At 43.9% G+C, this 12,156-nt stretch overlaps 2 protein-coding genes across 2 annotated transcripts in view; both read left to right on the forward strand.

The window, feature by feature from the left end:
* The window catches only part of DNAJB14 (DnaJ heat shock protein family (Hsp40) member B14), a 28,250-nt gene extending 23,436 nt beyond the window's left edge, over nt 1–4,814 (forward strand). The window contains exon 8 of the mRNA XM_051790502.1: nt 508–4,814. Within this exon, the coding sequence (XP_051646462.1) occupies nt 508–632 (125 nt within the window). The 3' untranslated portion in view covers nt 633–4,814. The remainder of the gene's footprint in view (nt 1–507) is intronic.
* Nucleotides 4,815–6,403: 1,589 nt separating this feature from the next.
* On the forward strand, nt 6,404–11,569 carry LAMTOR3 (late endosomal/lysosomal adaptor, MAPK and MTOR activator 3). The gene is made up of 7 exons (XM_051790514.1): nt 6,404–6,477; nt 6,837–6,890; nt 7,116–7,150; nt 7,790–7,848; nt 8,732–8,865; nt 9,931–9,994; nt 10,717–11,569. The coding sequence occupies exons 2-7, from the start codon at nt 6,882–6,884 to the stop codon at nt 10,788–10,790; spliced, it is 375 nt and encodes a 124-aa protein (XP_051646474.1). The 5' UTR covers nt 6,404–6,477; nt 6,837–6,881; the 3' UTR covers nt 10,791–11,569.
* Nucleotides 11,570–12,156: the final 587 nt, after the last annotated feature.

Genomic DNA, 12,156 nt, shown 5'->3' on the forward strand with positions numbered 1-12,156 from the left:
TATAATACAGAGAGTTCTTAATTATTAATACCTCTGAATCACTGAAGCAGTATCAGTTGAAGTAAAGGGCTTAACATTCAGAATGGATTTTTTTGGGCATAGACAAGATGTTACAGCTGTCAATAATATACAAGATCACTGAGTGTGGCCTATATTTTTATTGTTTAATTAGGTCTGACAGTAGGTGTAGGGGACTTTTTGTTGCTTTGTTCTTGTTGGGTTTTTCTGGTTTGGGTTTTTCATTTAATCAGATGCTTCTGTATGAACTGTGAGGGAGCTCAAAGGCTGTTATGGCTTTATCTGCTCAAAAAGATGCAATGCTTATCAAGATCCAGCAAAGTGTAGCAGTGCTGTTTACGTGATGTCTGAGAGAAGTTAGAATAGACAGAAAGAAAAAAGGGCAAGGATTAAACCTGAGGTGTTTTGTACAACTCTAAGCAGGAATATGTCATGTGCCAAGTGTCCAGTTTTTAACCAAAAAAATCTTTTCTCTTTTTTCCCTTAAAGAAACAGACTTACTTTATGCAGCAAAAGTATATCGAGACGACCGTCTCCGGAAGAAGGCGGAGTCCATGTCCATGGAGAACTGCAAAGAACTAGAACGGCTGACCAGCCTCTATCGAGGAGGATGAGCTACAGTTGTACACTACATCTTTACGTATGCTGTTATCTCTCTTGTAAATTAAGAAGAGATTTAGTTTCACCATGAATGCTGCTGGAAAAGAAGGGTGGATGTAAAACTCTACTGTGTAGCTGTTTCCAGAAACCTTATGCTGAAATATTATTTAATGGCTTCTTTACCTACTGTGAAATATAGGTAACTTTAATTGTCTAGATTTTACTTCAAAGCTTCTGTGAATTCTTTCAGCAGAGAGAATAGCTCAGAAAGGATGCTGTACTTGTAGAGACTTAGTCATAGTGGTTCTCCTCTAACATATTTGCCATGTAAATATCTGTGGAAAGAACACTTTGTGTATATACGAGTTAAATGACTTTCTATTTAAAATCTCAGAAATTTAGTTCCATACTACATTTTGTCTCACTGATGGAATAAATAGTATGATTACATTACTCCTATTCAGATGTCAAGTGTGTGGAGTTGAAACAATAATTTTTAATATTTTATCTCTAACTCTATGTAAAATCTTCTAGGTTTGCCAGCTTAGAGGAACTTGGTATTTTTAAATATAACGGCATATATTCCTAAATATCTGTTGGGGTATATTGATCTGGTGTAGAGTAGCAGTCTAGCTGTTGTAGTTTTTTAGCATTTCTAAGCAATGCTGAGAAAACTTCAGAATGACACTAATCTCTTTTCAAAGTAAATATTTGCAAATGCTGTACAGACCATTGTAAACATTGCTTTTAGTACTTGCAACAGTTTACAGCTGCTCTACCATTTGGTATTCCAGTAGTAGTAAATCCATACGTATGGTTAACATGCATCCGTAGCTTCCTTAATTTTCACTGGAAAGGCAGAGAAAAACATGCAACAGTTAAAACTATATTAAAAAAAACCTATTTTTTTTTCCTGGCAGGCTTCCATTTTTTTACTGCATTTTTATTTCAAGCTAGGTCCCAGCACTAATTCCTCAATGGGCACTGCAAGTGGAACAGGGAAATTTTGCTAAGGACAAGGTATGTGCCTTTCAACCCTTTTGCCAACTATTTAAATGCTTTGCTGCTTTGCAGTGTGCCCCTATGGCCAGAGCTCTGTCACTGGTCCCGAGGCAGAAGAGGCCTACCAGGGAATGCATTTTTTGGGACCAGAATGTTGCTGGACTGACTTCCTAGAAATGAGCAAACCTACTGTTTGGCTCCTACACACAAGATCATGTAACTCAGTGGCGTGTAAGTGGAAACTACATGTTGCCACACCTGCTGATGCAAAGAGGTGTTCTGAAGCAGCTGAGTACAATGTACTTAAAGTTTATCAAAGCGTGTTGAAAATGTTTTTAGGTTCAGTAGCTGATGTTTTTTACATTTTAACAGTGTTATGCAGGGGAATGTTTCTTGTATTTGAGAATGCCAGATAGCTCATAATATGGGCAGTGTTTTTTGTTTGAGAAAACTGCTATCTTTGAACAATGCTGTAAATTTACGTGGAGCCAAATTTTCCTCCAAAACTGGAAGTTTAAATACTTTGACTGATTTCATTGCAACTCCTCCTGATCTAGAGCATGATATGACTTTGCAGATATGCTAAATGTGATTGCTCTAAGGGACCCAGAAATCATTTTGCATATATCCCTTTTCTAAACTGTCCCAGCAGAAATGTCTTCTATTGAGTTGGTATAACATGAGACTAGCTGCAGGCTTTTAACTAAGCAGCTAAACCAGCATTCAAGGTGGACATCATAGCTTGAGGCACAAAGCAGAACTAAAAGTTGCAGAAACAACAACAAAAAAAAAGAAAAGTTGCTGTACTGGATGCCCTTTCTAAGACTATAGTAAAAGGGTGCAGAAGTAATGCAAAGGCATCCAAATGTTTGAAATATGCAATAGAAATTTATGGAGAAAACATGATTCCCTGGATTTTGTAACTGTCCAGAATGTATTGTAATTATACTAATGAAAACAAACTATCAAAGTACATACTGGTACTCCTGTGTCTTCTTAATAGAAGAAAATTGTTCGGAAGGCTTTAACGAGTACTTGGGCCTTCCCATTCACAAATGAGTCTGAGCTTGCAGTTGATATTTTAGTTAATAGGAAAATGGATATATAACACACTTGTCAAATATCAGAACAGTGAAGTCAGAGTGAAGAGATGGTCTTAGCAAAGCTGCCTCTAATAATACTATGGGCTATGTCTGCCCTGCAGCCTCTTCTGCTGCAGGTGAGAAGTAGGTAAATGGACAGACGCTGAGCTGTGTGAGGTTGGTTAGATTGCTGTCGGTACCTCAGCAAACTGCAATAATGCAGTGGCTGTGTCCTATGGCAACACAGACATCCCAGTAGTTTAAAAGTGCTACATTTCATTTGACTGTCTATTGCAGTTGGCATTTTCAAAGAAGGAAACGATATGTTTACACTGGTAGGAAAATGCTACTCAGTATCGAACATACCGAATAGCTGCACACTTTGAAATATGCACTAATGTGCAAAAGGATGCTATGATAATATAAAGATTAAGCTGCTCTAAATATGACCTGCAGACGTTCTTTTAATATTCCAAGTGGTGTTTTTCTCTTGATTGTTACTTTTTTCCTCAAGTCTGAAGGTTTTTTTTCTTCGGAAATGTCATTATCTTCCCTGGTTTTGTTAAAGGAATCTGCTGAAAAGTTCAGAACTAATTTTCTCATGGTTGAAATTGAAGAGGGCGGAGTACTCGAATCTTTTCTGATGACCTTTCTTCAGAAAAAACAAAACTGTATTTGAACAGCCTGGCTAAAAATCCCTCAACTTTTTTAGCTACCGATTCCTTACTCTTTATTAAAGATAACACGAGCATGGGTTCTTGACTTTTTCTTTTAAAAGGGCAAGCAGGAAAGTCCTGCAAAAAGTGAAAAATCTTGGCATGAATCTTTGACACAGCACAATGAGAAAGGGAGATGATTTGCTTCTGCTGAAATATAACATCAGTACGTGTTCTATTTATGGAGCATCATGAGTCACAAGCGAGTTCAGTGTTCACATCGGATCAACATTTCCCTACAAGTTCCCTGTTTAGGTATAAGAAGTCTAAATTGGAATTTTTTACTTTTTTAAAAAGAGTCTTGATTCTTTAATAAGTTTCCAAGAAAACATAGAACATTACAGCACTAAAACGCAACAGATGCATTTAAATACATAGCAGAGACAACTTTAAATGATAAAAATTTTCAATATAATTTTGTAATGAATGCTGTAAAAAGATTAAAATGAGAGGGCAGGAACATTTTTTTAAGGTTGTATGTTCCATAAGTTTCAGTAATTCCTTAAGAAATTGTTATTCTCTCTTGTAGCTCTGTCAAAGAAACCAGAAGGAAAGTGTAATTGTAAAAGCAGACATTTGGGTTTTAAAGAAACAGGTAACATATGAATTCATGAAGCTATAACTTAACATGTAATATAATGCAATACATATAGGAAAGAAATAGGCCATTTGTTGTGGTTTGGCCTCAGCCATCAAATAAGCACCACATAGCCACCGGCTCACACCCCCCAGAGTGGGACAGGGAGGAGAATCAGAAAGAAGGTAAAACCTGTGGGTTGAGATGAGATCGGTTTAATACTTGAAATAAAATATCAATAATAGATAGTAATGCATACTTCTCCAGGATAATTGTGAGACTTCTCAGTCTAGCAGGAATTAGGTTTGAGTATTGGATATCTCCCCATTTTTAGAAATAATATTAAAATGCAGTGTTTAGTTACAATGTTATCCTTCATGCCGAATATACATTTTCCTTAAGTACTTGTTTGTTCCATGTATAGAAAAGCTGTCATTGGGATGGGAGACTGAATTCCCATTAATAGCAATACAGGAGCCACCTCGCAGATGCTTTTGCATAGCTTTTATTCATAATGTGACAGAGAACCAAGTAAAATTCATCACTGAGCATGATACTTACAAATCATAGAAAGCCAGTTGCATTTTTAGACATTTTTAGTGTATAGTAGGGCATATTTTAATAAACAAGGGGACCAAGGTTGTCCCAGGTAGCATTTTCAAAATACTACCAGAAGCTCACACAAGATAATTTTATGGGGTTCTCTTTTAAGTATCTCTCTAATATGACCAAGTCCTTATCAAATTGCTGTGTCTGCATGGCTTGGATTAAGAAGGAGGTATGGATTCTCAGTATTCAAATAAATTTGTCTTTTTGAATGAGCTTTTCCTCTCTTACTTATGAAAAAGTGGCTTATCTGTTTTGGGCTTCTTAAAAAGAGATTTAAAAACTTCACTGGACCTGTACCTTAGGAAACATCAGCAATTCCCATGTGAGCACCTTTTTTTTCATTTTGTTTCATGCTTCAGTACTGGCATCTAAACAAAATCTTCAGTTAAGTGCTCTAGTCACTAGTGGTGTCCCCCATGGCTCAGTATTGGGCCCATCCTGTCCAATGTCTTCACTGATGATCTGGATGAGGGGATTGAGTGTACCCTCAGTAGATTCACAGATGACACCAAATTGGTTGGGTGTGTCAGTCTGCTGGAGGATAGGAGGGCTCTGCAGAGGGATCTGGACAGGCTGGACTGCTGGGCCAGGGCCAAACAGATGAGGTTCTACAAGGCCAAGTGCTGGGTGCTGCTCTTGGGTAACGACAACCCTATGCAGTGCTGCAGGCTGGGGGCAGAGTGCCTGGAAAGCTGCCCAGCAGAAAAGGACCTGGGAGTGCTGGGCAACAGCAGCTGAACATGAGCCAGCAGTGTGCCCAGGTGGCCAAGAAGGCCAATGGCATCCTGGTTCATATAGGAAATAGTGTGGCCAGCAGGACCAGGGAAGTGATTGTCCCTCTGGACTCAGCGCTGGTGAGGCCACACGTCAAGTACTGTATCCAGTTCTGAGCCCCTCAATTCAGAAAGGACATTGAGGTGCTGGAGCGAGTCCAGAGAAGGGCAATGAAACTGGTGAAGGATCTGGAGCACAAGTCCTATGAGGAGCGGCTGAGGGAGCTGGGAAAAGGAAGTGCAGGGGTGACCTTATCACTCTCTACAGCTGCCTGAAAGGGGGTTGTAGCCAGGTGGGGTCAGCCTCTTCTCCCAGGTAACTAGTGACAGGACAAGAGGACACAGGCTCAAGCTGCATCAGGGAAGATTTAGTTTCGGTATTAGGAGGATTTTCCTCTTAGAAAGGATGATTAAACATTGGAATGAGCTGCCCAAGGTGGTGGTGGAGTCACCATCCCTGGAGGTGTTCTAAGGGAAGACTGGATCTGGCACTCAGTGCCATGGTCTAGTTGACAGGGTGGTGTTGGGTCATAGGTTGGACTCAGTGATCTCACAGGTCTTTTCCAACCTAATTGATTCTGTGACTGTGCTTGGCCTGTAGCAGCTCTTTGTTTAGAGAAAAAGCATTGTTACAGGCTGAGCAGGGTTGGGTTTTTTTTTTTTTTGACATACCACAAAGGGTCCTGGATTCTGATACAAGACTTTAAAAACAAATATGCCATTACTATTGATACACTGTGGGCATCTACTGGATTCATCTATTTTAATTCTTCACATTAGCTGTTAAAATTATCAGCCTTCAGGTTTTGAAGATCAGATAGAAGACTAGGCTTGATAGACTAGATCCAAAAGTAGGGGAAATGAAGAGTAAAACTGGGAGTGGCTCTACTCGGCAGAAATGGACTTTTCTTTTTTGTTGTTTTCCTTTAACTGCAGTCCTAGGGTTTGATTTTGGTTTCGTTTGTTTTGCTGCCGGGGCGGGGCGGAGGCGGCGGGGAAGCGGTTCCGGGGTTGGGAGGGCGGCACCGCCCATCATGTGACAGCGGCTCCGAGGGGAAGCGGCGGCGGGGCCGTGCGGGGCGCGCCGGGGGCGCCGACAGGTATGGCCGGGCGGGCAGGGCAGGACAGGACAGGGCAAGGCAAGGCAAGGCAAGGCAAGGCAGGGCAGGGCAGGGCAGCGCAGCGCAGCGCCGCGCCGCGCCGCGCCGCGCCGCGCCGCGCCTCTCCCCCCTGCCCCCCCCCCGCATACACACCCTTCCCCGGTGCGCGGTGGTCTCGGCCCAACCGCGCTCCCCTCCTGGGGCGGGTGGGAGCGGCCTGTACCACGGCGGCGGGGCGGGGGGAGCGGCCGACCAGGCCTCGGGGAGGGAGCGCGCCCTCCCTCTCTCTCGCCGTTCCCCTCCTTCGGGGCGGCGGCCGCGCCTCTGCTGACCGGGCGCCCTCTCGTCTCGTCTCTCAGGCCCGCAGAGGTGGCGGCGGCAGCAGCGCCGGGCGGGCCCCAGCCATGGCCGACGTGAGTGTGGCTCCTCGGGGCGGGCGGGACGCGGGCGGCGGCTTTTAGCGGGGGCCGGGAGTCGGGGGGATCGGGCCGGGTCCGTCCGGGGCGGGTGCGGGCCGGGTCCGGGCGGGGAGGCAGCGCCGGGGAGAAGGGGTGTTGGGGCCGGGCGGGGAGGCAGCTCGGGGGCTCCCCCGCCCTCTCCGAGCGGGTGAGTAACGCGGTGCCCGTCTCTGCCCGCAGGACTTGAAGCGGTTCCTGTACAAGAAGCTGCCGAGGTAACTCTGGGTCTCTGCGGGGCGAGGGACCAAGGCCATCTAATCTCAACCCCCCCTGCTATGGGCAGGGACACCTCCCACCAGACCAGGCTGCTCAAAGCCTCATCCAACCTAGCCTTGAACACTGCCAGGGCTGGGGCATCCACAACCTCCTTGAGCAACCTGTTCCAGTGCCTCACCACCTTCCCAGTAAAGAATTTCTTACTAATATCTAACCAAAATCTTCCCTCTTCCAAGTTGTACCCATTACTCCTTGTCTTGTCACTACAGTTCTTGACAAAAAGTCGCTCTCTGGCTTCCCTGTAGGCCCCCTTCAGACACTGGAGGGCTGCTGTGAGGTCTCCACGCAACCTTATCTTTTCCAGGCTGAACAGCCCCAACTTCCTTCAGTCCCCTTATCAACTTTGTGGCCTTCCTCTGGGCTTGCTCCAGCAGTTATATGTCCTGCATATTATTGGGAGGCACCAGAACTGTACTGTCTGAACTACACAGAACAAGTATTAAATTACTGAAGGCATCAATTTTTAACATGTTTTCCCCCTTCCTTGCACATTTGTTCAGAAAAAAAAATCTTTGCTACTAATTACTGTGGTTTTAAAATGGTGTCTCTTCGTCATCCTTCTTCTCTTTTTTTTGCAGTGTTGAAGGTCTTCATGCTATTGTTGTCTCAGACAGAGACGGTGTGCCTGTTATCAAAGGTAACTTCAGCTTCTTGCTGTACCCTACAGCTGAAATCGTGATTGAACAGCAGGGGGTGGAGAAATACAGCAAAATCTTCTCTGGTTATGCCAAATACCTGAATATACCAAATGGACTTTTATTTCAAGTTCAGTAATTGATTATGTACCCCTTTAAATGCATCTGTTCGTTTGTGTCCTCAGTAATTGCAGTCCATGGAAGTTTTCCTTGGTGAAAGGGGTTTCAGTGCTGTAAGGTCCTTATATCTTCAAGTCACTCACAGGCTGATTGATACTGAGTACTAGAGAGAGCTTAGCAGTATTTTGTTGACTGGGCTGGTCTGTGCTCAGAAACAGTTGCATCCAGCTGTTCCATATGTTTAGTTTGCTTTTTGGTACTGTAGTTTTTATCTTCTGCATTTCTTGTTCAAGATGCTTTAATGTTGTGAGTACGCTAGTTTAAAGATACAGAGGTTCAAATACTGCAGATTTATTTTTTTTAATCCGGAAAAGCAGTGAAACACCCAGCAGAACTCGCACATCTTCACCTGTTCACAGTCAAGTGACTGTGTTGCAGTAATCAATTCAAAGGCTGGAATGGTTGCAGACAGTGAGGGATATGGAACCCAAGGGGCATCAGCACAGGCTCTACATCCTAAAAGAAAAGACTGTTTCTTAGGTACGCCAGGAAGGACGCTTGGTATAATGAGCTTTCATCACATACAGAGCATTAAAGGATGTATTGCTCATGAAGATTGTCTTGTGCTAATTGTGGAAGCACCTAGGATGTGCTGTGTGTTCCCCAACAGCAGATCTGCTTTTGGCAGAGCACTACACTGGATAAGGGCTTGGGATGCAGTCAGAGATGCCATGTAAAGATAAGAATTTTCTCGTTTTGTTCCAGTTGCCAATGATAATGCTCCAGAACATGCACTGCGACCTGGCTTCCTGTCCACCTTTGCCCTTGCCACAGATCAGGGCAGTAAATTAGGACTTTCTAAAAACAAAAGTATCATCTGCTACTACAATACATACCAGGTGAGTAACCTGAGTGTGCTTTGTCTTCAGTGACCTGAGCTGTTTCTGTATTACATTGAGCAAGAGAGAGAGAGTGGTTTAAACTTTCGTATCCACTTGGCTGCTGTTGAAGTAATTGTGGTTTATTTCTTATTTTGCTTAAATGGCTAAGCCAAACTTTCACATTGTTTATTAAACTTCCCTTATATGTCTCAAAACTGAGATTTACTCACTGAAATTGGGAAGGTTTTCTGTACAGGTAGTAATCATGAATTTGCAACAGATACTGCTCATATGGCCTTCAGAATCTGCTATGAAGGGTTTATGTTCTCTTTTATAAACAATATTTGTTTATAGTTAGTGACATCTAAAGTTAATTAAGCACATGCAGCCTACTTCACGTAGTGTGACCTTGAGGTGAGAAAGTTTTGAAATACCACTCACATTGTTCACAAACTGATATTTGTGTAATCCATCACCTGCTTTGTTTCTGCTCCTTCTCAAATTCTAGTGGTCCCGAGAGCTTTTTGTTATGACTGCAGTAAACTGACAAACAGTTTAGCCTACAGTGTATCAAGCTTTGTTTGGATAATAAATGGGTCAGTGAGTTATTTTACACACATGGAGTACATGCTTTGATTCTCTTGATGCTGTAGCTTATTGTTATGCCCAAAGTTCCAGTTCCCTATTAATGGAAGAAGAGATACTTCTGTGTAGGGAACAGTATTTTAAAATTATAAACCTGCCTGCCCTCTTGTTTCCTCTGGAGAGTGTGGCCTCCATGGTGTACTCTTCAGCATTTGCAGCTGAATTGGGTTTCTGGTGGACAACACACTGTAGAACATGGAGGGGGAGGGAAGTACCAGGCTTTTCCCATGCAGCTCCTTGTACTGTGGTGTAAGTTCTGTTGGCATTTTTAACCATTAATCTTGAGAAACGGATAAACTGAAAAGTCATCCCTGTGGCTCTTGCTCCTGCTTGTCCTTTAAACTGAGAAGGCTGCTTTTTTCCAAAAGAATTTGTGTCAGAGCTCCAACGTCCAACATGCATTAGCTTCTGTCTGAGCACTGTTCTCTCTCCTTGCAGGTGGTGCAGTTCAATCGCTTGCCTTTGGTAGTGAGTTTCATTGCTAGCAGCAATGCCAATACCGGTATGTCTTCACATGCATTTTAAATACTGCAGTCTTTTAAGGCCCAGGTATTTAAGTAATTGAAAATAAATTACCTGAATTCACTTCTAACTGTATTAACTTTGCTCCTGCTGTGAATTTTGTCGGCATATTGTAAAGGTGAGAAGGGAAAGGTGTGAGTAAAAATTCAGAGATTTTAGGTGACTTGCTGAAGTTATTCTTCTAGAAGCATGTTTCTCCTGTGACTAACCTTACTCTTGCTACCTGAGAGTGTTTGCTATCCTGGCAATTACTGTGCTGTACAAACCAGTTGTTCGGTCTCTTTCTGTCAGTTCCAGGTTAACATTTTGCAGTAATGTGCAGCTGTGTCTTCTCAGCTCTGTGGGGTGGGGAATTCCTTCAGCCAGGCACCTGGCCTTGCTCATGATGGCTGATGAATATGAGCAGAAGGCACTGGATTTTGGCACAGCTGTTTGGGCCCCGGTAGCTGTGGGAAGCAGCAAGGCGATAGTGGGGGAGAGCTGCACTGTGTGGGGTGTGCCTCTGCTAGTGGTGGGGGCTGCAGGCCTGCTGCCTGGGGGTGCTGCACACTGTTCCCATGGAGAGTGAGCAGCTCAAGTAAAACATTTCATGTTTTGAAAAATGCTGCCTTGACTTGGGAGGGGGAGGGAGCTGCAGGCTTTAGAGAGAGGCTTCTCAGTGATGTTGTCTGATGGAATGTTCTGTCTCTTTTCTCTTTCCAGGGCTGATTGTAAGTTTAGAGAAGGAGCTCACACCCCTGTTTGAAGAACTGAGGCAGGTTGTTGAAGTTTCTTAACTTGATGGTGTAGCCAGAGTGCAGCATTCCTCTGCAGCCCAGTGGACAGAAGGATTCAATAATCGTCAGTCAAATAACATGTCTCAGAAGAAATATCACAGCTCCTTAGTATACTAAGTAAGAGTAAATTGTACATAGTACTGAATCTGAAATGATCTACTAGTGTGTTGTAGGTGGATGTTACTTTAGGCCGTGCTTCTTGTATTGTGCAGTACTGGAGAGACCACCAAAATAGCTCCCATGGAGTTTAGCTGAGCCAGATCGGCACAACGCTGCTGGCTCAGACGAGCAACCCACAGATCCTTTGCTATACAGGGAACCAGGCACACAGCAGGGTGTATCCTCAGGCCGGCCACTGCTACATGGTGGAGAGCAGATCAGTTGTGTAGTGTGATCAAGGACATGGTTGAAAGCATATTGGGAGAGAAGGTTTATTAGCAGTGATGTGTCGGTACAATCAATAAATATCCCGGCTTTCTTACATGGGTGATGCTTTGGCAAGGGTGTGCTACTAATCTGGATGCTAACTGCATCCTGCTTCCACTAAGAAGAAAGTTGTTTCTATGGAAGCTGTCGCTTTAGGAGGTTTCCTGATGCCCAGCTGAAAGCACCCAAACCATGTCTCACTTCTTCATAGGGGTTTTTTGTGTAATATGGTTGTGAAGATCTCATGTCTCAGTCTTTGTGTGGCTTCATCACTGGTGACACTCTCAGCTCATTTACTCTTAGGTTTTCATAAGTAAATAAATATAAATAAAATACAGTATTTTTAAATGACAGAGCCTGGTCCACTCTTCTGTTGCACCATAATAGCCCACAGCACATCAGCTTTCCTGTGCTGAGAACAGGTCTCTTGATTGTAAATGCACAAAATCTAGAAGTTTACAGGTTGAAAACTAACCCGTGTGTCTCTCACTTGGGCAGCAAGGATACACAGTCCTGTGCCAGTGCAGAGATCCTGTTGGTGGGGATCAATCCTGTGCTCTTTGCCACCCCCTTGTTCCCTCCCCCATTCCCCTTGTGATAACTGCCAAGCACTGCAGGTCTGAGGGAGAGCTCTGGACAAGTCTCTGCCTCAGGCTGGGAACAGGGGGTGCCACAGCCCCTTGTTTACACCTTGTGGACCTGCAGCATCAGGCATGATAGGGGGAAATGGTGGAGCTGGAAATGAGCACTGGGAACTCTTGGCTCAGAAGCTCTCCCAGAGACTACAGATTGTCAGTCAACCCTTTGCCAGCAGCTGGAAATTGAGCCCCAGGGTGTCTCTGTATTTCTGGCAAAGTGCATTTGTGTTCCATTGAAGGCCTTCTCCTGCTGTTTGTCTGCCTGTGATGGCTTCCAAGGCCAGCTGAGTGCTGTTTCTTTT

This window comes from Manacus candei, unplaced genomic scaffold, assembly GCF_025592945.1.
Source record: "Manacus candei isolate 608988 ecotype Guabito, Panama unplaced genomic scaffold, ASM2559294v1 h1tg000028l, whole genome shotgun sequence".
NCBI lineage: Eukaryota > Metazoa > Chordata > Aves > Passeriformes > Pipridae > Manacus > Manacus candei.

Coding starts and splice junctions, on each gene's coding strand:
- LAMTOR3 (XM_051790514.1), top strand. Junction 7,151..7,789: donor CTGTACAAGAAGCTGCCGAG/GTAACTCTGGGT, acceptor TTTTTTTTGCAG/TGTTGAAGGTCTTCATGCTA. Junction 7,849..8,731: donor CGGTGTGCCTGTTATCAAAG/GTAACTTCAGCT, acceptor GTTTTGTTCCAG/TTGCCAATGATAATGCTCCA.